The sequence below is a fragment of the Jaculus jaculus genome, chromosome 14 (genome assembly GCF_020740685.1).
Source record: "Jaculus jaculus isolate mJacJac1 chromosome 14, mJacJac1.mat.Y.cur, whole genome shotgun sequence".
NCBI classification, from domain to species: Eukaryota; Metazoa; Chordata; class Mammalia; order Rodentia; family Dipodidae; genus Jaculus; species Jaculus jaculus.
This window is the reverse complement of record NC_059115.1, coordinates 16,056,324-16,080,260: the sequence shown is the minus strand read 5'-3', so window position 1 is coordinate 16,080,260 and position 23,937 is coordinate 16,056,324. Positions and strand designations below refer to the sequence as shown.

At 47.3% G+C, this 23,937-nt stretch overlaps 2 protein-coding genes across 4 annotated transcripts; one reads left to right on the top strand and one right to left on the bottom strand.

Annotated features, from left to right (window-relative positions):
• Positions 1 to 9,675: 9,675 nt before the first annotated feature.
• On the top strand, positions 9,676 to 12,686 carry Ndufa3 (NADH:ubiquinone oxidoreductase subunit A3). The gene is made up of 4 exons (XM_004671570.2): positions 9,676 to 9,742; positions 9,961 to 10,035; positions 12,156 to 12,233; positions 12,530 to 12,686. The coding sequence occupies exons 1-4, from the start codon at positions 9,733 to 9,735 to the stop codon at positions 12,619 to 12,621; spliced, it is 255 nt and encodes an 84-aa protein (XP_004671627.1). The 5' UTR covers positions 9,676 to 9,732; the 3' UTR covers positions 12,622 to 12,686.
• A 109-nt stretch (positions 12,687 to 12,795) lies between these two features.
• Positions 12,796 to 23,855, bottom strand: Tfpt (TCF3 fusion partner). 3 transcript variants are annotated; one of them, XM_045133926.1, is made up of 7 exons: positions 23,709 to 23,855; positions 23,470 to 23,567; positions 22,909 to 23,167; positions 20,582 to 20,652; positions 13,607 to 13,676; positions 13,301 to 13,519; positions 12,796 to 12,947 (listed from the first exon to the last, which is right to left on the bottom strand). In XM_045133926.1, the coding sequence occupies exons 2-7, from the start codon at positions 23,490 to 23,492 to the stop codon at positions 12,828 to 12,830; spliced, it is 762 nt and encodes a 253-aa protein (XP_044989861.1). In that variant the 5' UTR covers positions 23,493 to 23,567; positions 23,709 to 23,855; the 3' UTR covers positions 12,796 to 12,827. The 3 variants fall into 3 exon arrangements, with proteins under 3 accessions (XP_044989861.1, XP_044989862.1, XP_004671623.1); XM_045133927.1 differs by having other exon boundaries at positions 23,470 to 23,555; XM_004671566.2 differs by having other exon boundaries at positions 23,470 to 23,855.
• Between the last annotated feature and the right edge of the window lie 82 nt (positions 23,856 to 23,937).

Sequence of the window (23,937 nt, the reverse complement as noted above, 5' to 3'; positions counted from 1 at the left end):
AAGCCTGCTGAATTTATGTTGTAAGCATTACTTAACACAGTATAAAGCTGAAAGGCAACAAAAATAACTTCATGCTTCCTCATCTCCTTACTGCAACAAATCCTAACTGGGAAAACCTTACTCCCCTCTCCTCCTTCCTCCTCCACTGCTCACTTATTGTCACCTTGTAATATTCAGAGAGCACTTGGTTTTCTGGATCTGAATAGAGAAATGTTTTCAGATAATCATTAGCCCACATACCCTGTAACTTATACTCAAGGGATGAAGTTGTAAAGTGCTTTTATAACACAATATTATTGTTAAAAAAATCTAATAACTGTCTTTAAAGTACGTTTTGAACACTTACAGTATACCAAGTATTAAGTTATAGATTCAGTTGAAATAATCTATTCTGTGGTCATATTTAGCATCAGGAACAGATTAAAAGAAAACATACAGATTAAGTGGTAAAACTAGTCATTATTTACTACCATGAGATTTCATTGTAGGCAGTAATTCATTGCAGCCCAGATATCAAGGGATATATACAGAGACAAAACAAATAAATCTTAGTGAAATAGAGCCTTAACATATGTGAAGATTTTGGCAGAGACCCAGGTTTGACTCCCCGGGAGCCACGTTAGCCAGATGCACAAGGTGGCACATGAATCTGGAGTTTGTTTGCAGTGGCTGGAGGCCCTGGCCTGCCCACTCTCTCTCCTCTCTCGTCTCTCTCTTCTCTTTTTCTCTCTCAAATAAATAAGTAAAATTAAAATACTAGGAAAAAAAAAGAAATATTCGTGCTGGGAAAATATAGAGGACTGTACAACACACACTCAGCAGTTCCGTATGCCTGGCTATGTAACTCTGTCCAATGAGAGCAACAACTCATTCTTTGAACAAGCAGTGCAAGAATTTCCTGAGTAAGCAAGGAGATTTCTTGGGATAAAAGTCACTTGATTCCCAGCTTGCTGATTGGGAGCGTGCAATCCCAGCACCCACATAAAAACAGAATACAAAAGTGATGCATGTGTCTATAATTCCAACACACCCTATGGCAATGAGAGATGGAGCTGGAACAATGAGAATTCCAAAGCTCAAGGCCAGCTGGTCTGGCCATCCCAGCAGCAAAAACAATAATAAGCAAGACCTTGTTGAAACAAGACAGAAGGAAAGCACCAGATATGTTGAGATGGTCCTCTGTTCTTCACACACATGCTTTGGCACACACTCATGCAAAGAGAGAGAGAGAGAGAGAGAGAGAAAGAGAGAGAAAGACAGAGAGAGGGAGAAGAAGGGAGAGAGGGAGAGAGATTTAAAACAACAGAATAGCTTGGAAACAGAGGCCATTGTCATCCTTGCAATTATTATTGCAAATTATTATTGCAAATATTATTTCCCCATAGATTGGTCTTAACTGTCTGCATTATATTTGCTTTAATCATTAATATTTAATGGCATTTCCTCTTTATCAATTCTATTCAGGGTTACTGAAGTTTTTCAATTGAAATATGTCAACAAGTTTTAAGATTCTACACATTTGTAACGTTATCATTAAAATTATAATGCAGAATATCTCCACCATTCTCAGAATATTCAGTTTGTCCTCACCAGTCTTTCCTCTCCTTGATTCAATATAGAATATCTTCTGTGTTGTTATAAATCCATTATTTAAAAAATGAATCAAGTGTGGGGGTGGGGAGGGAGGGAATTACCATGGGATATATTTTATAATCATGGAAATTGTTAATAAAAATTTTTAAAAAATGAATCAAACAAAAAATGTTTTGCTTCTAAATTTGTGATTTCAAATTATATTTTAAGATGTGCCGATGCTACTGGATGACAATACTTCCTTTTTATTGCAGAATGTAATTTCATTGTATGGGTATACTATTTGTATTTGTAACTATATTAGTAGAGATTTGAGTGCTGAAGTTTAGCAACAAATAGCATAATAAATAGTTACGTGCATGCTTTTATGTAGCTGCACATTTGCATTCTCTTTGGATATTCTGTTGCTTAGTTATTACTTTTATTCTTTACACATTTAAAAAAATTCAAAGCTCAACCACCATCATAAAAGCATTTAATTACCCCAAAATCCCATCAACATGTGGGGTTTTTAAAAATATTTTATTTATGTATATTTTTATTTATTTAAGAGAAAGGTAAAGATAGAGGAAGAGGCAGAGAGAGAGAGAGAGAGAGAGAGAGAGGGAGAATGGATATTCTGGGGCCTCCAGCCACTGCAAGCAAACTCCAGATGCATGCAACACCTTGTGCATCTGGCTTATATGGCTACTTGAGAATCAAACCTGGGTTCTTAGCCTTTGTAGGCAAGTGCCTTAACCACTAAGCAATCTCTCCATTCCAATATGTGTTTTTTTTTTTTTTTTAAGCAGCCATTACACCTCCCTGAAGTTCTAGGATAACCTTTAATGCTTTAAAAATGTACTCATGGGCATTAACATATGTTTTATTTTGTCACTTATCTTAACATTGAACTATAACACTTGTGTATGAATTTGGATACAAATTCTTTGCCATGTATTTGTGTTTGAAGTTTTTTCTCATTTTGTTATGTGTCTTGTTTCTTTGCTAATTCCCTTTTTAAAAAGGTGAAATATTGTTATTCTTTTGTTACATAATTTTTAAGAAATCTTTTTATTTTTATTATTATTATTAATGACATATTTCATATGGATACAGCATGAGTCGGAACCCTCTTTTCCCTTGTCCCAGCCTCCATTCAATTGGGGACCATCCTCAGTGGGGTTGTAGGTATTCCCTATGGGGTTGTGGTTTATTTTGACCTCTTGAGGTTAAAAAAAAAAAGAGTCGGACATGGTGGCGCATGCCTTCAGTTCCAGCACTCAGGAGGCAGAGGTAGGAAGATCGCATGAGGCCACCCTGAGATTACAGAGTCAATTTCAGGTCAGCCTCGGCTAGAGTGAGACCCTACCTCAAAAAACAAAAAAACAAAAAAACAAAAAAAAAAGTGGCCTTTTTGTACTTTATCTTTCAAAATGTCCCATGAGGAATTGAGAAGAGTATATATTCTGTTCTTACTAGTAATGTTGTGCAGATATATGCATGATCCTTTTAGTTTATAAATCTGTAAAGGTCCTCTTTCCTTATGTTCCAGCTGGGTGTTCCCATCCAGTATTGAGGGTATAATACTGAGACCTCCTACAGTTACTATAGAGCTGTTTTTTCCTTCAATTCTGTCAGGTTTTGTCCCATACACTGTGATTGTCTATGGTTATAATAAGCCATATAAACATGGTTTCCAACGTGTCCTCTGGCTGAGTTGTATCTCTTGTAGGCAAAAGTGAGTAATCAGTCAAAGGCATGTGGAATAGTCATCATCTCAACTATCTAATCACATCTTGTTTTTAGAACATGCTTGTGGTGGTTTGATTCAGGTGTCCCCCATAAACTTAGGTGTTCCGAATGCTAGGTTCCCAGCTGATGGAGATTTGGGAATTAATGCCTCCTGGAGGGAGTGTATTGGTGGGGGCAGGCTTATGGGTATTATAGCCAGTGTCCCTTTGCCAGTGTTTGGCACACTCTCCTGTTGCTGTGGTCCACTTTATGTTGACCAGGGGGTGATGTCCACCCTCTGCTCATGCCATCATTTTCCCCAGCCATCGTGGAGCTTCCCCTCGAGCCTGTAAGCCAAAATAAATCTCTTTTTCCCAGAAGCTGCTCTTGGGTGGGTTATTTCTACCAGCAATTGCGAACTGGACTGCAACAGTAAAGTGGTACCGAGGAGTGGGATTGCTGCTAGACACCTGACTGTGTGGCTCTGGCCTTTTGGAACTGATTTTTCAAGAGGAATGTGGAAGAGTGCCTAAGAGATGCCTTGCAGTGCTGTAAGTACAGCTTGATGGACTGTTCTGGTCTGAGCTGCAAGACCTGAATGCAGTAAGAACTATGGACTGTGAGGTTTGGCTTATGAGGGTGTGAAAGAGCTTTGCCTGGACTGAGCTAGCAGTTTGTGTGAGAAGCTTGCTCTTATGCCCATGTCCTGAGAAGTTGTGCAGGGTTGCTTTGCGTAGAAATGAACTGGTGTGAGCAGAGGGATATGGCACAGAAAGAAAAATCTTTGGATGAATTCTTGCCGGTTCAGCTGCAACTCAGAGATTACAACCTTTGGGACTGGGCTAGCTGACCTGTGCTGGGGCAATAGGAAGATTGTTGATTGCTTTGAAGGGGCCTTAGTGCTCAAGGAGTGTCCTGTTCTTCAAAGTCTGCTTTATTCCCCTCTGGTTTAACAAATTGGCACCCTACTTTGTATTGTGGAGTATAAGAAATGCAGGAAAGAGAGTCTCATTGAGTTTGCAACATGGTCTTGTGTTTTGGAAATGGCCATGGGCAATGTGAAGCAGGTTTTGTTGGTTGCCTGCATGGAGACCCCATGGGGCCATGAGGATGAAGCATCGCTTGCAGCAGAGACCCAGTCGAGATGCTGGGACCACGAGATAGCTATCAAGGAGACCTGCCGGCTCCAATGAAGTTTTCCAGGACTGTGAGTATCCTAGCTGGAGGGGCGGAATTGGAATGCCAAAGACTTGTTGCTGGTTAGAATTATCAGACTTGGAGATTTATCACTGGCTAGAGTTGCTGGACTTGAAGCTACAGTTTGATATTTGCCCTGGTTGTTTTAAATCTTGTATTGGTTGAATGTTTCTTTGCTATGCCCAATGAATGCCATGTTTTGCAGTGTGAATATTTATTCTGTGCCATTATGGGTTTTTTGAGGTTATTTTTTTGGTATTATGGCTCAATTAAAAGATCTTGGACTATGGGGATGTATGGACATCATTGAGATTGATAAAAACTATGGAGACTTTTAAAGTCAGACTGAATGCATTGTATTTTACATGTATGGATATCAGTTTATGGGGGCCAGAGGTGGAATGTGGTGGTTTGATTCAGGTGTCCCCCATAAACTTAGGTGTTCTGAATGCTAGGTTCCCAGCTGATGGAGATTTGGGAATTAACACCTCCTGGAGGGAGTGTATTGGTGGGGGCGGGCTTATGGGTATTATAGCCAGTGTCCCCTTGCCAGTGTTCGGCACACCCTCCTGTTGCTGTGGTCCATCTTATATTGGCCAGGGGGTGATGTCCACCCCTCTGCTCATGCCATCATTTTCCCCTGCCATCGTGGAGCTTCCCCTCGAGCCTGTAAGCCAAAATAAATCTCTTTTTCCCAGAAGCTGCTCTTGGTTGGGTGATTTCTACCAGCAATTGCGAACCGGACTGCAACAATGCTCTATACTAGCTATGTTGAAATACATGATTATCAACGTAGTCTGCCTCCTGTGGTATAGGACATTAGATTTTACTGAGACTGTAGCTCAGGGGCATAGCATGTGCTCACATTTAATCCCAGACTTGGGAGGTAGAAATACAAGGATTGCTGTGAGTTTGAAGACAGCCTGAAACTAAAGAGCTTCAGGTCAGCCTGGCTAGCATAGAACCCTACCTCAAAAAAAAAAAAAAAAATGCTTAAATATTTTAATTTTATGATGATTAATAACACTGAACAAAATAATATGTATTAGTTGTTTTACTTTACTGTTGCAATCAGGTTCACATTGCTGGTAGAAATCACCTGACCAGAGCAGCTTGGCAGGGTTGGAGCGGGGAGAAGATTTATTTTGGCTTACAGGCTCGAGAGGAAGCTCCAAGATAGCAGGGGGAAACGATGGCATGAGCTGAGGGTGGACATCACCCCTTGGCCAACGTAAGTAACAACAGGAGAGTATGGCAAACATTGGCAAGGGGAAACTGGCTATAACAGCCATAAACCCGCCCCCAACAATACACTGCCTCCAGGAGGCATTAATTCCCAATTCCCCATCAGCTGGGAATCTAGCATTCAGAACAACTAAGTTTATGGGGGACACCTGAATCAAACCACCACATTCTGCCCCTGGCCCCCATTAACTGATATCCATACATGATATAAAATACAATGCATTCAGTCCAACTTTAAAAGTCCCCATAGTTTTCGTTAATTTCAATAATGTTCATACATCCCCACAGTCCAAGGTCTTTTAACTGAGCCATAATACAAAAAATAATAATGGCCCAAAATAAACATTCACACTGCAAAAGATGGCATTGGGCATAGCAAAGAAATACTCAACCAATACAAGGTTTAAAACCAGGTCAAACATCAACCTCTGGAGCTTCAAGTCCAAGAACTCTAGCCAGTAACAAATCTCCAACTCTGATAATTCTAACCACAAGTCTCTGGCATTCCAATTCCACCCCTCCAGCTAGGCTACTCACAGTCCTGGAAAACTTCATTGGGGACGGCAGCTTTCCTTAGCAGCCATCTCGTGGTCCCGGCATCTCCACTGGGTCTCCAGTATAATCCGCAGTTCATCTTCATGGTCCCATGGGGTCTCCATGCAGGCATCCAGCAAACCTGCTTCATACTGTCCATGGCCATTTCCAAAACACAAGACTGTGTTGAAAACTCAATGACCCTCTCTTTCCTGCATTTCTTTTTTTTTTTTTTTAATTATTTATTTATTTATTTATTTGAGAGTGACAGACACAGAGAGAAAGACGGAGAGAGAGAGAGAATGGGCGCGCCAGGGCTTCCAGCCTCTGTAAACGAGCTCCAGACGCGTGCGCCCCCTTGTGCATCTGGCTAACGTGGGACCTGGGGAACCGAGCCTCGAACCGGGGTCCTTAGGCTTCACAGGCAAGCGCTTAACCGCTAAGCCATCTCTCCAGCCCCTCTTTCCTGCATTTCTTATACTCTATAATACCAGGCAGGGTCCCAATTTGTTAATCTGGGGGTGGGGGTGTGGATAAAGCAGACTCTGAAGAACAGGACACTCCATGAGCACTCAGGCCCCGTTAAAAGAGTCTACATTCTTCCTGTTGCCCCAATGCAGGTCAGCTAGCCCAGTCTCAAAGGTTGTAATCTCTCAGTTGCAGCTGAAGGGCAGCAGTTCACCCAAAGATTTTTCTTTCTATGTCATATCCCTCTGCACACACCAGTTCATTTCTACACAAAGCAACCCTGCACAACTTCTCAGGCACGGACATAACAGCAAGCTTTTCACACAAACTGCTAGCCCAATCCAAGTAAAGCTTTCTCACCCTGATAAGCCAAACCTCACAGTCCATAGTTCTTACTGCATTCAGGTCTGTCAACTCTGACCAGAATAGTCCATGAAGTTGAGCTTACAGCACTGCAAGGCATCTCTTATGCCAAAGTTTCAAATCCTTTCACATTCTTCTTGAAAATCAGCTCCAAAAGGCCAAAGCCACACAGTCAGGTGTCTAGCAGCAATCTCACTCCTCGGTACCACTTTACTGCTGCAATTAGGTTTGCTCTGCTGGTAGAAATCACCTGACCGAGAGCAGCTGGTGGGGAAAAAGAGGTTTATTTTGGCTTACAGGCTCGAGGGGAAGCTCCACAATGTCAGGGCAAAACAACAGCATGAGCAGAGGCTGGACATCACCTCCTAGCCAACATAAGGTGGACAATAGCAACAGAACAACATGCCAAACACTGGCTTCGGGAAACTGGCTATAACACTCATAAGCCTGCCCCTAACAATATACTCGCTCCAGGAGGCATTAATTCCCAAATTTCCATCAGCTGGGAACCTAGCATTCAGAACACCTAAGTTTATGGGGGACACCTGAATCAAACCACCACACTAGTAAATGATAAAATAAATAACATGTGATGCTTATAATATAACTAATAAGGCTGGCGGGAAAGCTTCTTGTCAAAGGCGATTGCCTGAAAAGCCTAAGGACTCAGGTTTGATTCTCGAGAATTCATGTAAGCCAGATGCACATGGTGATTCATACTTCCAGAGTTCATTTACAGTGGCTGGAGGCACTGGCTTGCTGATCCTCTCTCTCATAAATAAATAAATAAATATAATATTTTTTTAAATATGGTGTTTTTCAGAAACTTGAATAAATACTAAACTGTGTGCCTCCCCTATCTCCTGGACCCCAGTGGCCAGGTGCCTTCCCCTCTCTCTTTCTTTCTCTCTCCCAGTCTCCCACCAACAGATGTCATGGGCCTTCTCTTGGCTCCAGGACTCCCGCCAAGCTGGCACGTTGTGCCTTCCCCTCCCCACTGGCTTCCACTGTCCAGGAGCCTTCCCCTCTCTTTGGACCCCAGGCGACCAGGACCACGTTCAGTTAGAAAACCCGTGTACCGGGCTGGAGAGATGGCTTAGCGGTTAAGTGCTTGCCTGTGAAGCCTAAGGACCCCGGTTCGAGGCTCGGTTCCCCAGGTCCCACGTTAGCCAGATGCACAAGGGGGCGCACGCGTCGAGTTCGTTTGCAGAGGCTGGAAGCCCTGGCGCGCCCATTCTCTCTCTCTCCCTCTATCTGTCTTTCTCTCTGTGCCTGTCGCTCTCAAATAAATAAATAAAAAATTTTTTAAAAAATCCCGTGTACCCACACATATGCGTCTAGGAGCATGTGCATATGAGATGATGTGTGTTCACTCGCCCACATCTCCATGACTGACAGGAGAACCACCCATCCTCAGCCACAGCACTCTTTAAAATAGTAAACAAGGGCTGGAGGGATGGTTTAGTGGCCAAGGCTTTTACCTGCAGCGCCAAAGAGCCTAGGATCGATTCCCCAGGACCCACGTAAGCCAGATGCACAAGATGGTGCATGTGTCTGGAATTAGTTTGCAGTGGCTGAAGGCCCTGGCGTGCCCATTCTCTCCCTCCCTCCCTCTCTCTCTTTCCTCTCTCCTTCTGTGTCACTCTGTCTCTCTCAAATAAATAAATAAAAATAAAATAATTTCTAAAAAAAAAAAAAAAACCGTGTACCCTTACTGCTGGTTTACAAAGTGGTCCAGGAGAGAAGTTTGTTTACAATCTTTTCAGCTTAGAATCTGAAGTGTTTGCAGAAACTGCTCAGCACAGAAAGAGGAGAACGGCTTCAGTTTGATTGAAATCTCCATCACAGTAATGGTTATGTTCATTAACTCAGCGCAAACGGAAAGGTGGGATGGGAATATAGCTCAGTAGTGGAAAGCATGCCTAAAAAAAAAAATCTGTCAGCTCAGATGGAAGGAGATATCCACAGTGAGGGGCTTGGGGCATGGATAGCGGTAGAGCTCTTGTCTAGAATCCACAGTGAGGGGATGGGGACCTGGCTCAGAGGTAGAGCACTTGTCTGGAATCCAGTGAGGGCCTGGGGGCGTGGCTCAGTGGTAGGGTGCAGTCCTAGCACACCTGTGACCCAGGTTTCAATCCTACAGCACTGCAAACACACGTAAACTTTTGAATGGTATGCAGTGAATGGCAGCAATGTAGCGTCCTGTGAGAACCCATTGAAAGCCCATAAATGCATCTGGGATCAAAACTACTACTTCCAACACGAGCTGATATCCCTGTCAGCAATTCGCTTTCTCCAGCCTTGTGAATTTCTTTTTATTATTAGTAATTTTTTTAGCCTTGTGAATTTCTACATCTGTAGAACATGTGTTCAGGAATAAACTAAAATGAAGACAAACTTATTCCGTTCTAGTTGAGTTGCTGCAGGAGTTACTAGAAGCACCTTTTTTAGTTTACGCACTAAACCTTCGCTCGTGGACTACAACTCCCCGAGTGCCCCATGCCTGCTTCCATCTAAGGCGCACGCGCAGCGCAGCTTTCATGCAAAAAGGACTCTCACGTAGGGACCACAACTCCCAGAGTGCCCCGCGCCGTCGCCGCTGCTGCTCTCGAGACCAACATGGCCGCTCGTAAGTACCGGCGCTGCGGGCGCCCGGTTGTGGGGTGCTTCCACGGCGGGCTAGGATGCCCCAAGGGGCTGTGGCGGGGCGGACACCCGGGGTGCGGTGAGGTCGGTGCCAGCGGTCACTACAGGTTCCCCTCCAGAATGGAAGTGGCACCAGAGGGTTAGAAGTCACCGTCGTAGCCCCCCCCCCCCTTAGGGGTGACCTTTCGTCCATCCCTCCAGGTCTCTCCACCTTCCTCAAGAATACGTGGGGCAAGGAGCCCGTGCTGGTGGCGTCCTTCACCATCGCGGGTCTTGGTGCGTGAGTGACCCCGGCGCGAACGTGCAGCATGCATCCCCGGGATGGGCCGTCTGTCCAGCGGCCCATGCCTTTTGCATGCCTGCAGTATCCCGACGCTATTGCAACCCTCCTCCCTCCACGCGCGCTCACACAAGAAGTGCATACCCCTTCCACAGAGATCCCCAGCCCTGGCGGTGCCTTGACACCCCAGGGGTGCTAAACAGCCCCAGAGTTTGAATTGCAATCGGCCAGAGGAGTGTGCCTCGTGCAGATCCCCTCTCTCGTGGACTACCGCTGCCCTGAGAAGAGCAGCTCACGCTTTAGGTGCATTAGACCTCTGAGGATTGGGGTAGGCGGCCCTTGTTGAAGTTTTGCCACTGTAAGGCGTCTCTCCTAGTTCTTGTCAGTGCTGTCTGTCCACAGGCCAAGCACTGTGTGGTAAGCTTTGGGACCCACCACATGTAACCACTGAGCTCTTGAGAGGTGGGGCTACTAAATAGGTGATACAAGACACATCAGTTTCAGATTTAGTATTCTCCAATGTGCATTACCAAGGTGTTTCGTGTTGACTGTATGATGAAATGATGGTTGGGATATGCTAGGTTAAACTTTTTTTTTTCCTTCGAGGTAGGGTCTCACTCTACCCCAGGCTGACCTGGAATTCACTATGTAGTCTCAGGATGGCCTTGAACTCATAGAGGTCCTCCTCCTTCTGCCTCCTGAATGCTGGGATTACTGAACCCGGTATAAACATGTTTTTGTTTGTTTTTGGTAGAGGGAGTTGCTTGAGATAGGATTTAATACTCTAGTCCCAGTTCACAGCAAGTTTTCTGCCTTGGCCTCCCAAGTGCTGGGATTACAGTTGTAAGCTATTATTCGTGGCTACCCTTTACTTTGAAACGAGGCCAGTTGTACTTGAAAAGGTAAAATTACCTTACTATGAGACCCTGGCCTAGGACATCCCTCTTGTGCACCCTACCCCACTCTCAGGACTCCTGGCTGTGGGCCAGATGGGTTGTAATTGAAGTGCTCTCATTCAGTGACCACTCCCCCTTTTCCTCCTCTCTCCCCTTTAGGCCTGTGTGTTCGTGGGTGCTGGACCCCTATCCTTACCCTACTCATCCCCGCCACAGGTTTCACTCTGACCTGTGATGAGGATGGCAGGGTCCTGAGGGACCCACAGAACAAAGGGCCCTCCCGGTGGCTGCTGGTCTTTCCTCTTTGCCTTTACCAAGGCTCGGTATTCATCCTTTCTTCACTTCCTTCTCTGAGAGCCACTGTTTCAATTACCTTTCTGATTGCTGTGATAAAATACCTTGACAAGTGATTTAACCCGGGTGTGGGGGCACACACCTTTAATCCCAGAGGCAAGAGGATTCCTGTGAGTTCCAGGCCCTCCTGGGGCTACAGAATGAGTGCCAGGTCAGCCTGGACTAGAGACCTTACCTCCAAAAAGGGGGAACAAAACAAAAAGGAAGTTGGAGTGATGGCTTAGCAGTTAAGGCATTGCCTGTGAAGCCTGAGGGCCCAAGTTGTAGTCCCCAGACCCACATAAACCAGATGTTGATGGTGGCACATGCATCTAGAGTTCATTTGCAGTGGCTGGAAGGCCCTGGCGCACCGATTTTCCCTATCATAAATTAAACTGAAAAAAGCAGTTGGAGAAAGGGTTTGTTTGGGCTCACCATTGGAGGGTATAGTCTGTTGTGGTAGAGGGCACATTGGCAGGCGCACAAGGCAACTGGTCACATTGCATCTGATCACAAAGCAAGATGAATGCTGCTGCTTGGCTAGCTTGCTTGCTGAGGGTGGGGTTCAAGGTAGGGTCTTGCTCTCCATCCCAGGCTGACCTGGAATTCACTATGCAGTCTCAGGGCCACCTCGATTGCTGTGCCAGGATGAAAGGCTTGAGCCACCATGCAGCTGTCTCCTGTTTATGCGGTCCAGGATGCCTGCTCATGGACTGGCATAGCCCAGTTTTAGAGTGGGTCTTCTTGCTTCAACATAATCTCGAGAATTCCTTGAACACATGCCCACAGATATTTCCATGGTGACTCTAAAAGCTATTAGGTTGACAACTGAGATGAATTATTACAGCCATGTTATCCCTGGACCTCACCCTGGTGTCTCTCCACAGCTATACTTCTGCCCATATTCAGCCCTTATAGCAAGTATGCCATCATGATCAACCAGGCCACACCCTACAACTACCCAGGTGAGTGGGGGACTGTGATGGATGGAGAGCAGGGTGGAAGTCCACCAAGCATCTGGACTCCCTGTCCGAATGTTGATTCACATAGAAACATGCTTTGAGTTCCTCTTTCCAGATTTGTTCCTCCTCAGGTTTCCCGATCCCAGACATGTCTCCCGCTCATGTGTCCTGTTTCTAACCCCTTGCTTCTCCTTCTCCTCTGGATCCCGTCTCCCTCTGGAACATACACTAACAAGCTAGCTGTTTTCTGCAGGGCCCTGGAGATCCTCTGGTCTCAGTGGCCCATTCTCATCTCACAGTGCCCCTCCGAGATAATGGGAACCTGCCTGACGTGCCCAGTCACCCCCAGGACCCCCAGGGCCCCAGCCTGGACTGGCTGAAGAATCTGTGAACACTTCAGATGGAGGAGGCCCTCCACCCTGTGTCCCAATAAAACTGTGAATACAAACCCCAAAATCTTTGGTTTGGGTGGACCTTTTTGTGTGTGTGTGTGTGTGTGTGTGTGTGTGTGTGTGTGTGTGTGTGTGTGATCAGGGGTGGAAGCAGTAGACATTGCCCAGGCAAGTGGGATGGAGGTCATTTTATTAGGTGGGGGAATCAGTCAAAGGGTGGGCTAGCTAGGGTGGGGTAGGGTAGCAATTTGTCTGGTCCTCGAGAAACCCAACTTGAATCCAAGGCTTCATCTGGTTCAAAGCCAAAGTCTTCCTCGACCTTAATCTGGAGAGGTAAGGATTAAGGTATGAGTTGGTTTGGAGATTTAGACCCCCCACCCTCCGTCAGCCTCCAGTAGATAGATTCGCAGGCCACACAACTTAACTGCACTCACAGGCAACCCCCGTGTTTGTGACTGAAGCCCCCCCAGCCTTCCATCTCTTCCACTCCTGCCTACAGCCACTTCCCTGTGCAGGTCTCCAAGCCCTGGCTTGACTTTCCTAGCTCCTTCCCTGTCTTACCCTGACCGCCTCAGCCTTTCCTGTTTCACATCTTTCCCTAGTCCTCCACAGCTGAGGACCCCTCAAAGCCAAGTCCAGGAGTCTCACCACATTTTGGCCCCAAACCTGGGCTCCCACCTGCACTGGGGCCAGCTCTGGAGTCAGCACAGCTCCTGTCCGGCATCCGTCTCGTGGTGCCCGCCGCCTCTTCCTCCCACTGGGTCCCTCACCAGGAGCTGGGCTGCTGGGTTCTGGGGGTACAGGTGTTCTTTGGGGTGGAGACAGCCCGTCTTTCTCTGGAGGTTCATTCTCAACATTACCTGGTGTGGGGGCATCTGTGCCCTGGCTGCCATCGTCCTGGTATGATAGGAGTTGAGGGGAGGATAGTGAAGGCTGTGTCCCAGGCTCCCGCTTCCCCCACCCCGCCTGGGGACCAGCACTCACCTCCAACACAATGGTAAGCTGGCTGGCCCGGTAGTCATCACCATAGGAGTCCAGCACCCGCATGAGAAACCTGTGTGCACAGAAATGCTGCTGCTGAGCGAGTTTACCCTCCAGAGGAGGATCAGTGAGTGAGCAAAGGCTTTGTTGTTGTTGTTTTTTTAATATTTTTATTTGAAAAGGGTGCACCAGAGCATCCAGCCACTGCAAATGAACTCCAGTTGCATGCATCACCTTGTACGTCACGCTTACATGGGTCCTGAGGAATTGAACCTGGGTCCTTTGGCTTTGCAGGCAAGCCATTTCTCCAGTGCTCCCCCCCCCCCTTTTTAAGCTAGGGTCTCACTCTAGCACAGGCTAACCTGGAATTCACTATGTAGTCTCAGTGTGGCCTCAAACTCACAGCCATCCTGCCCACCTCTGCCTCCCAAGTACTGGGATTAAAGGTGTGCCTGGTTCAAAGTTGTTCTTGACCAAGAGGGTTTGGACCTGTAACCTAGAGGCTCAATCTGGGAGCTAGGCACTTGACAAGCTATGTTGCCGGTGTGACCCATTCTCCTCTGTGAATGGAGGAGACATCCTTGATGCTGTGAAAGGACATTCCAGGACAGTCCTCCAAAAATACTTAGTGTGACTGCCAGCATTCGCATTCAACTGTGCATTCTAATGTTAATGGTATTGAGGATTGAACTCAAGGCCTGGGCTTTGCAAGCACGCTACTACTAAGTGTCAAGCCCCGGTTTTTTGTTGTTGTTGTTTTTGGTAGGGTCTCAGTGTAGCTCAGGCTGACTTGGAATTCACTATGTAGTCTCAGGGTGGCCTTGAACTCATGGTGATCCTCCTACCTCTGCCACCCGAGTTCTGGGATTAAAGGTGTGTGCCACCACGCCAGGCTGTTTTGTTTTGTTTGAGGTGGTTCTCAGTGATCTGAAATTCACTTATGTAGTGTAGTCTCAGGCTGGCCTGTAATGCAAAGCAATCCTCAGAGAATCTAGGACCGAAGAAGGCATGACCACCACATCTGTTCTTCCCCCCCACCCTTTTTTTGAGATGGGTTTCATGTATCCCAGGCTGGTCTCAAACTCTCTACATAGCTGGGGATGGCCTTGAGTTCCTGATCCTCCTGCTTCCACCTACCAAGTGCTGGGATTATGGGTGTGTGCACCATGCCCAGTTTTATGAGGCATTGTGCATCCAACTTTGGGCTTTATGTATGTTAAGCAGACACGTTATTAACTGAGCAGCTACATTCTCAGCATCCCCCCTTTATACTTTTTGAGACAAAGTCTCCCTAAATTACCCAGGCTGATCTTGAACTCTCTCTCTGAAACCCAGGTAAGTCAGTCTTGAACTTGTGGTCTTCACTTAGCCTCCATAATCATGGCAATTCTAGGCCTTCCTGGCTTGAGTTTTGGCTCTAATTAATACTACCTCTAGCTCAGGCTAGCCTGGAACTCACAGTGGAGCCAGGACTCCTGCTTCCCCCTCCCAACTGCTGGGGACTATCATAAGCCACCATACCTGGGCTGACTTCTAATTCTTACAATTGAGAGAGGAAGGTGATGATGGCAGAATATTCCTAAGGTGGCCACAGTTCTCACTTACCAAGGCTGCCTTCCCTTTGCTACCCTATTCCTGTAAATCACATGTGTGCATATTTTCTCTGCACTGGCACCAGGATAGAGCACTTCACCTCCATGAGCTTTCATGCCACAGATGTGTCCTGAGCACCTGTTGTATACCAGACACAGTTCCAGGTGCTGAGAATATACATGCCAGGGAATAAGTCAGATCCATGTGCTGACAGAATTCAGGGTCTTGCAGGGCAATGGGCAAGTAACTACAGCACAACAGGTCAGAAAAGCGGGCAGGAGGACAATACTCTAACTTCAAAAGGATGTGAGGGCTGGCCATGGGGGCACACACCTTTAATTCCAGCACTCTGCAGAGGTAGGATTACCGTGAGTTTGGTGTCGGCATGAGATTACAGAGATCCAGGTCACATACACAAAATCTTGGCTAAAGATACGAATAGGGCATAACAAGGTCTCCCCAGCTACAGTGAGAAGACACTGGGAGTTAGGGAGAGACAGTGAGAGCAGTAGTACAGACAAGGCCATGGCCTGGGCCTACGGTGGTGGCAGTGCAGGTGTCAGAGGGTGTGGCTTGTGAGGGCAGAGGTGACAGGAATCCCCACAGGTCAGAATGTGAGGCTGAGGGAAAGGCAGTCTGCTCCAAACACTGGGGGTGGGGGGAAGGCCAGGGTCAGTCTCATCATCCGATAACTAATGTCATGGCAAATAAAAGGATAGTACAGTCCAGAGGAGAGTTGAGAGTTCAGAAGTAGCCTGAGACCAGGGTTACCAGAAGGTCACAGAGAGAACTGTGAATGTAGACATTCCTGAACCGAAGTTGTTAGTATCAGCACACACTGGACATCTGAGGTGAGAGTCTCTGACAAACTGCTTAATCATTATTTTACATTCAGGTCACCTCTGTAACTACATTGAACACATGAAATGTGTCCAGTGCAATACAAGAAGTGACATTTTAGCCAGCCACAGTGATGCAAAGCTGTAACCCCAGCACTTACGAGGTAGAAGGATGGCTGTAAGTTCCAGGTCAGCCAGCATTACACAGTGAGACCCTCCCTATCTCAAAAAAATCAAAAACATGGGCTTGCTGGGTGTGGTGGTTTGATTCAGGTGTCCCCCATACACTTAGGTGTTCTGAATGCTAGGTTCCCAGCTGATGGAGATTTGGGAATTAATGCCTCCTGGAGCGAGTGTATTCTTAGGGGTGGGCTTATGGGTGTTATAGCCAGTTTCCCCATGCCAGTGTTTGGCACACTCTCCTGTTGCTATTGTCCACCTTATGTTGGCCAGGGAGTGATGTCCACCCTGTGCTCATGCCATCATTTTCCCTGCCATCGTGGAGCTTCCCCTCAAGTCTGTAAGCTAAAATAAATCTCTTTTTCCCACAAGCTGCTCTTGATTTCTACTAGCAATGTGAACCTGTCTGCAATGCTGGGCATGGTGGCTCATGCTTTTAATCCTGGCACTTGGAAGGCAGAGGTAGGAGGATCACCATGATTTGGAGGCCACCCTGAGACCACATAGTGAATTCCAGATCAGCCTGGGCTAGAGTGAGACCCTACCTTGAGAAAACAAAATAAAGAATATGGGGTGGAGAGATGATTTAGTGGTTAAGACACTTGCCTGTGAAGCCTAAAACACCAGGTTCAATTCCCATGTATTTACATAAGCCAAATGCACATAGTGGCACATGCATCTGGAGTGTATTTGCAGTGGCTAGAGGTCCTGGCCCACCCATTCTCTCTCTCTCTCAAATAATAAGTAAAATATATTACAAAAAAAATTCAAGGGGGCTGGAGAGATGGCTTAGTGGTTAAGGTACTTGCCTGCAAAGCCAAAGGACCTTGGTTCAATTCCCCAGGACCCACGTAAGCCAGATGCACAAGGTGGCGCATGCATATGGAGTCCGTCAGCAGTGGCTAGACGCCCTGACGTGCCTATTCTCTCTCTCCTTCTCTCTCTAATAAATTAAATTAAACTTAAAAAAAAAAATTCAAGGGATGCCAGGTGTGGTGGGGCACACCTTTAATACCAGCACTCAGGAGGCAGAGGTAGGAGGATCGCTGTGAGTTCTAGGCCACCCTGAGACTCCATAGTGAATTCCAGGAGAGCAAAACCCTACCTTGAAAAACAAACAAAAATTCAAGGGCTAAAGAGATGGTTTAGTGGTTACAGTGCCTGCCTGCAAAGCCGAAGGACCCAGGTTCAATTTCCTCAGTACTTATGTAAACCAGATACATAAGGTGGTGCATGTGCCTGGAGTTCATTGCTCGCCTAGAGATGTTGGCACGCCCTTTCTTTCTGCCTCTTTCTTTCTAAATAAGTAAATAAAATGGAAACTTTTAGGGTTCTATTCCACCCCCAGTACCGGAGATTGAACCCAGGGCCCTATAGCTAGGCAAGTGCTCTACCACTGTACTATTCTACATCCTTAGCCCACTTTGTACCTTGATACACAGTCTCATTAAGTTCCACAGACTGGCCCTGAACTCGCAATCCCTTTGCCTCAGCCTGTGGTGTGTGGGAATTACAGGTTTGGGCCACCAGGCCTCGTGTTGAGCTCCAATTCCCAAATTGCTAGCAGCTGGAAACCAAGCACTCAAAACACGTGAGTTTATGAGAGACACTAAATTCAAACCACCACATTCCACCCCTGGCCCCCATAAACTGATAACCACCACACCAAGAAATCCAGTTGAAGTAAAAATCATCCCTCTGGGATTGATACAAGCCACTTACAAATACAATTTTTAGTAACATTTTTTTGAGACTGTTCAGTATAGCCCAGGTTGGCCTCACCCTCACTGTGTAGCCAAAATGACCCTGAACTTCTTAATCCTCCTTGCTCTACCTGACCAGCGCTGGGATCACAGGTGTGTGCCACCACACCTTTATGCAGTGCTGGGATCAAACTCCGGGCTTCATGCATGCTAGGCAAGCACCCTACCAACTGAGCTACATCCCAGCCCCAGTAACATTTTATGAATAAAGCCTAAAAAAATCTAAAAGCTATTTATTTGCATGTGTGTGTACACCAGGATCTCTTACCCCTGCAATCAAATGCCTGTCTGGTTTTGTGTGGGTGTCTGGAGAACTGAACCTTAGCCAGCAAGCTTGCAAGCGTCTTTAACCCCAGAGTGATCTCCCCGGGCCCCGAAACTTTTTTTTCTTTTTTTCCCCCAGTACCCACATAAGCCAAATGCACAAGGTGGCACATACATCTGGAGCTTGTTTCCAGTGGCTAGAGGCCCTGGAAGGCCTATTTCTCTCCCTCTCTCTGTCTAATAAGTAAATTAAATAAATAAATATATTTAAATCCATTTTATTAAACTGGGCATGATGGCACACACCTTTAATCCCAGCACTTGAGGCAGAGGTAGGAGGATCGCCATGAGTTTGAAGCCACCTTGAGAGTACATAGTGAATTCCGGATCAGCCTGGGCTAGAGTGATACCCTACCTCAAAAAAATATTTATTTGTTATAGAGAGAAAGGAAGGGAGGGAAAGAAAGGCATACCAGGGCCTCTAGCCATTGCAAACAAACTCCAGATGCATGTGCATCTGGCTTATGTGGGTTCTGGGGAATCAAACCTGAGTCCTTAGGCTTCACAGGCAAGCACCTTAACATTATGCCATTTCTCCAGTCCACTTCTTTTTTTTAATTTTTATTTATTAGAGAGAGAGAGAGAATGGGTGCACCAGGGTTTCTAGCCACTGAAAACTCCAGACGCATGTGCCACCATGTGCATCTGGCTTATGTGAATCTATCCTGGGCCCTTAGGCTTCTCAGACATGCACCTTCACCTCCGAAATTATTTTTACTTAGTTAAACATGAATGAAAAGAGTCACCTGTAGCTGGCAGCTACCCTTATTTTTTTTTTTTTTTTTTTTTCGAGGCAAGGCAGGGTCTCATTGTAGCCCAGGCTGACCTGGAATTCACTATTTAGTCTCAGAGTGGCCTCAAACTCAATATGATCTTCCTACCTCTGTCTCCAGGTGCTGGGATTAAAGGTGTGTGCCACCATGCCCAGCTCTGTGGGTACCATTATTGACAAGGAGCCCTGGGGAAGTGTCTGCTGGGTGAGGGTCTGGGAGCATGAGGATGAACCAGCAAAGGTGGGTCAGGAGGCAGAGGATTCCAAGACTGCTGGCGGCCCCTGTACACCAGGAGAGTGCTTCACAGAAGAGGGCAAGTCATGGGGTCAAAATGCCAAGTTAAGGCGGGAACTGCTGGCTTGGCTTGGCATCATGAAGCGATCACAAACTCATTCCTATTTCCTTAGAAACAGTGAGTGGCAGCCAGTGTTAACTTGTGAGCAGCTGGCTTATTTATGCAGGGCTCATCTCTCTCCTGGTCATGGCTACCAGGGCAGAGCTCTGACCTGAGCTCATCACAGTGAGCTCCAGCCTAACCCTTACAGCATCTTAATGATACTGCTGTTGCCTTCAGTGATGGAAAACGCAGCTCAAAGGACTGGAGAGATGGCTTAGCAGTTAAGTCTCTTGCCTGCAAAGCCTAAGGACCCATATTCAACTCTCTGGGTCTGACATAAGCCGAACGCACATGGTGAAACAAGCGCACAAGGTTGCACATGTGGAGTTCGACTATGTGACTGGAGGACCTCGTGTGCCAATTCCCCCCCCCCAACATATATTGTTAAAAAATTAAGGGCTGGGGGGATGGCTTAGTAGTTGAAGCGTTTGCCTGCAAAGTCAAAGGACCCAAGTTTGATTTCCCAGGACCCACATTAGCCAGATGCACAAGGGGCGCATGCATCTAGAGTGCATTTGCAGTGGTTGGAGGCCCTGGCATGTCCATTCTCTCTCTTTCCCTTTGTCAAATGAATAAATCTTTTTTTTAAAAAAAAAATGTTTAATGAAGCAAAAAAAAAGGGCTTTGCAGGCTGGGGAGATGGCTCAGCAGTTAAGACACTTGCCTACAAAGTCTAACAACCCAAATTTGATTCCCTAGTACCCATGCAAAGCCATAAGCACAAAGTGATGCGTGCATCTGGAGTTTGTTTACAGCAGCAGGAGGCCCTGGCACACCCACTCTCTCTGTCTTTCTTCTATTTCTCTCTGCTTGCAAATAAATAAAAATATAAAATCGAAAGAAAAGAAAGGGGCCCCACTTGCTCAAGAGTCACCCAGCAAATAAGTGCAAAGGACATGAACCTGCCATCCCAGGGTCAGTTCTTCCCTCTAAGACCAAGCAGGAGAATTAATGTGAATTCCAGCTTAACCTGTGCTAGACTGAGTCGCTACCTTGCAAACACAAACAAACAAACAAATGTGTATGCAGCAGTCCTCGTACCCTCTGCCAAGCAGCTCAAGCCTGACCTCATCTGCAGCCTTGGGCCAGAGTGCATGAGGAAGCATTACCTGCGCTCCTGCTGCAGTCTCCGGGTTATCCTTTGAACCTGATGAAGTCTGTTCAAGACCCGCTCGTTCACCTTCAGGGAGACAGAAGGAAACAGATCAACTGGATTCTGTCCACTAGTAGATCTAATGGGATGCCTTCTACGTACAAGCTAGGTGGAGACCTGACAGGGTCTAAAAGCCCTGTGTTATCTTCGCACCTCCTGAGCCTCTCCTTCATCCACGCCAAGTGTGACAGCCTGCCCACATGTCCCCAGAGCACACTCCTGGCCCAGGCAGCAGCTTTCTATACGTTCTTTCTGTTGAGGCCACTTTCCTGCCCATTCAAGTGTCACCTGCTTGGGGAGTCCTCTCATCAATCAAGTCCTAACACCACTTCCTGAATTCTCATGCCAGGCCCCTGTCCACCCATTTACTCTTCTTCCTAACATTCATATCCAGTGTACTTGATTTTTTTTTTTTCAAGGCAGGGTTTCACACTAGACCAGGCTGACCTGGAATTCACCAAATAGTGTCAGGGTGGCCGCAAACCCATGGAGATCCTCCTACCTCTACCTCCAGAATGCTGGGATTAAAGGCATATACCACCATGCCTGGCTTTGTTTTTATTCTTTTTAAAATATTTTTATTTATTTATGAGCAAGGAAATTAATATAGAGTATGGGCACACCAGGGCCTCTCGTCACTGTAAATGCACTCCAGATGCATGTGCCACCTTGTGCATCTGGGATTTGAACCCAGGTTGGAAGGCTTTGCAAGCAAGTGCCTTTACCCACTGAGCCATATCACCAGTTGCAGTTTACTTCATTTCTTACCGACTTGTCTCAGCCAGGTCACAGGTATGAGTCTGTGTCCCCAGGAACTTAGCAGTGCCTGTCTGGTAGAACCTCAATCAACCCTTGCTGAATGAATTACTTCAGTACTGTCATGCTCTGAATCTGAAATGTCCTCCAAAGGCTCAAGCTTTCAATGCTTGGCCTTCAGCTGGTGGTGTTACTTTGAAAGATTTTGGAAACTTTGGGAGGTAGAATTTGCCTAGGTCACAAGGAGTGGGTCCTATGAAAGCTATGTACAGCCCTGGCACCTGCCTCACTCTCTGCTTCCAGGTCCACTGGGATGTCAACAGCACCCACTACATACTTCCACTGCTACAAACTGACTGCCCCATCAACCATCCCTTGTCATGATAGACTGAAACTGAGCCAAAAGCATATCTTTCCTAAGGGCTGGAGAGGTGACTTAGCAGTTAAGGCACTTGCCTGTGAAGTCTAAGGACTCAGGTTTGACTCCCTAGTATCCATGTATAAGGTGGTGCATGCATCTGGAGTTCGTTTGTAGGCAAAAAACATCCCAGGGCTAGATGTCAGCCCTGCAGTTTCTGAAGACCCCTGCCTAGGCATGGAAGGAGAGTGAGGCGACCCAGCCAAACAGAGCCTAGTACAGACTGAAGCATGTTCTTCTCCGGGTCAGGAGGAGCTGGATTTAAATCCTGGCTCTGCCACCCAGGAGATGTCTGAGTCTGGGTAAGTTTCTTAACCTGTGCCTTGGGATTCTGTGTGTGAAATAAGGACAATAACAGAATTCTTGGGCATAGGCTCAAATAAGAGTCCCTTTGGACCTTGACAGGTACCTATTGAACAGCATTTGATTGGAAATTCCTTCCCATCTCCTGGTCTTTAGCCTCTTCCTTCCCAGGACCAGCCAACATCACTGTTAGGGGCCATGTGACCCCACTCTTTTTTTGTTTTTGTTTTTTTGAGGTAGGGTCTCTCTCTAGCCCAGACTGACCTGTAATTCACTATGGAGTCTCAGGGTGGCCTCGAACTCACAGCAATCCTCCTCCCTAGTGCTGGGATTTAGGCGTGCGCCACCACACTCTGCTCTGACCGAACTCTTAAAAGGTATATTGCAGCTGGGCACAGTGGTGTACACCTTTAATCCCAGCACTTGGGAAGCAGAAACAGGAGGATCATCGTGAGTGCCAGGTTAGCCTGTGCTAGACTGAGACCCTACCTCAAAAACAAACACGTGGAGTCAATCTCAGGTAGAGGCCCGGAGGAGGACCCCGAGGGAGCCTCGGTTGAGGGCTAGGGGATCTGAAGACTTGGCTGTGGTTAAGTGAGGTGTGTGACACACAGGGCCGAGTGGGTGCCACAGACGCTCTGGAGGAGACAGCTCACAAGGTGCCTGCACGGTGCCAGGAACACAATGGTGTAGAATAAATGAGTAACGAATAAACAATTAGAATTCCTTCAGTTGTTCAAAGGATAGCGGGAGGGGGGGGGTGGTTTAGGCCAGAGGACCCCCAACGGGAATCCACACTCACCTACCTGCTCGATCTCCCGGCAGCGCCGACCGAGCGCCTGGTACTTTCTTCTGTTCAGTTCCCGCTGGCGTCGTCGCCGACCCCGAGCTGCTTCCTCCTCTTCATCCCGCTCCCGGAGTCCTGAACCGCCCAGACCACCAGACACGAACTCCACTTCCGTCTCCAGCTCACTCTCCAGGATGTGGCCGCCAAACAGGGGAGGCAGAGCCAGCTCGGAGCCTGGTGGAGCTGAGAATTCCTCAAAGCCCACTGCTGCCATAGTCCTGCAGGGTCAGGGGCTCTCAGGATGCCTGCATGGCGGCTTTCCAGCGCCTCTGCCCTCAGACCCAGGGCTCCAGGCCCCAGCCCGCCTCGCCGGGGTGGGGAGACCCAACCTCTTCCCAACAGAGACTCCTAGTCCCCCAGGATGCCCCAGGACAGTCCCCATTCCGTACCCCAGAAGGGTCCTAAGGGAAAGCAGATGCATGAACTACAATGCTCATCAGCCCTGGGCACATATGCCGAAGTACGCCCATCACACAGCTGTTTTCGGATCCTCCGTTGACACAAAAGCTCCGCCACTCACCCCTCTCTCTGTTCCAGCTCCATGTCTCCGGCTCCGGAGCTCTCACGCCGTAGATGCGAACTTCACCCCCAGGCGTCTTGGTGGAGCTATGCGCAAAACTACCCGTCCCATCAGGCTGAGCGGCCCGGGAAGCCCAGAGCCTTCTGGGAAGTGTAGTTTCCTACCTTCACCTTCGTTTACTTCTCCCCACCGCCACCCCGACCGAGCCTTAAAGCCCTGGCCTTGTCGCCCTACGCTACCTCCAGTCGTGTGCGCTGTCGCCGTCTTTATTCCTGTCTCGGCCCCCTGTCGTGTGGCCAGCGAGTCCCCTCTTCGCACGCTCAGTCCCCAGCCGAGCGCCAAGCCGCGCAGCCCCACTCCTCTCTGCGGCTCGCTCCGTCGCCTTCACGAGACACGAGTACTAATAAAGTTGTTGTTCCAAACGCCGCCGGAACCACCCCGTGGGGAAGCCAATCAGAACACAGCTTT

Excerpts from the sequence above, each read along its gene's own strand:
- Ndufa3 (XM_004671570.2), top strand. Across the intron at positions 10,036-12,155 it reads CTTCACCATCGCGGGTCTTG|CTATACTTCTGCCCATATTC; the intron begins GTGCGTGAGTGA and ends GTCTCTCCACAG. Across the intron at positions 12,234-12,529 it reads CACACCCTACAACTACCCAG|TGCCCCTCCGAGATAATGGG; the intron begins GTGAGTGGGGGA and ends CTCATCTCACAG.
- Tfpt (XM_004671566.2), bottom strand. The coding sequence starts at position 23,492 with ATGGAGCTGGAACAGAGAGAGGG. Across the intron at positions 23,168-23,469 it reads GAGCTGGAACAGAGAGAGGG|GACTATGGCAGCAGTGGGCT; the intron begins GTGAGTGGCGGA and ends CTGACCCTGCAG. Across the intron at positions 20,653-22,908 it reads GCTGCCGGGAGATCGAGCAG|GTGAACGAGCGGGTCTTGAA; the intron begins GTAGGTGAGTGT and ends GTCTCCCTGAAG.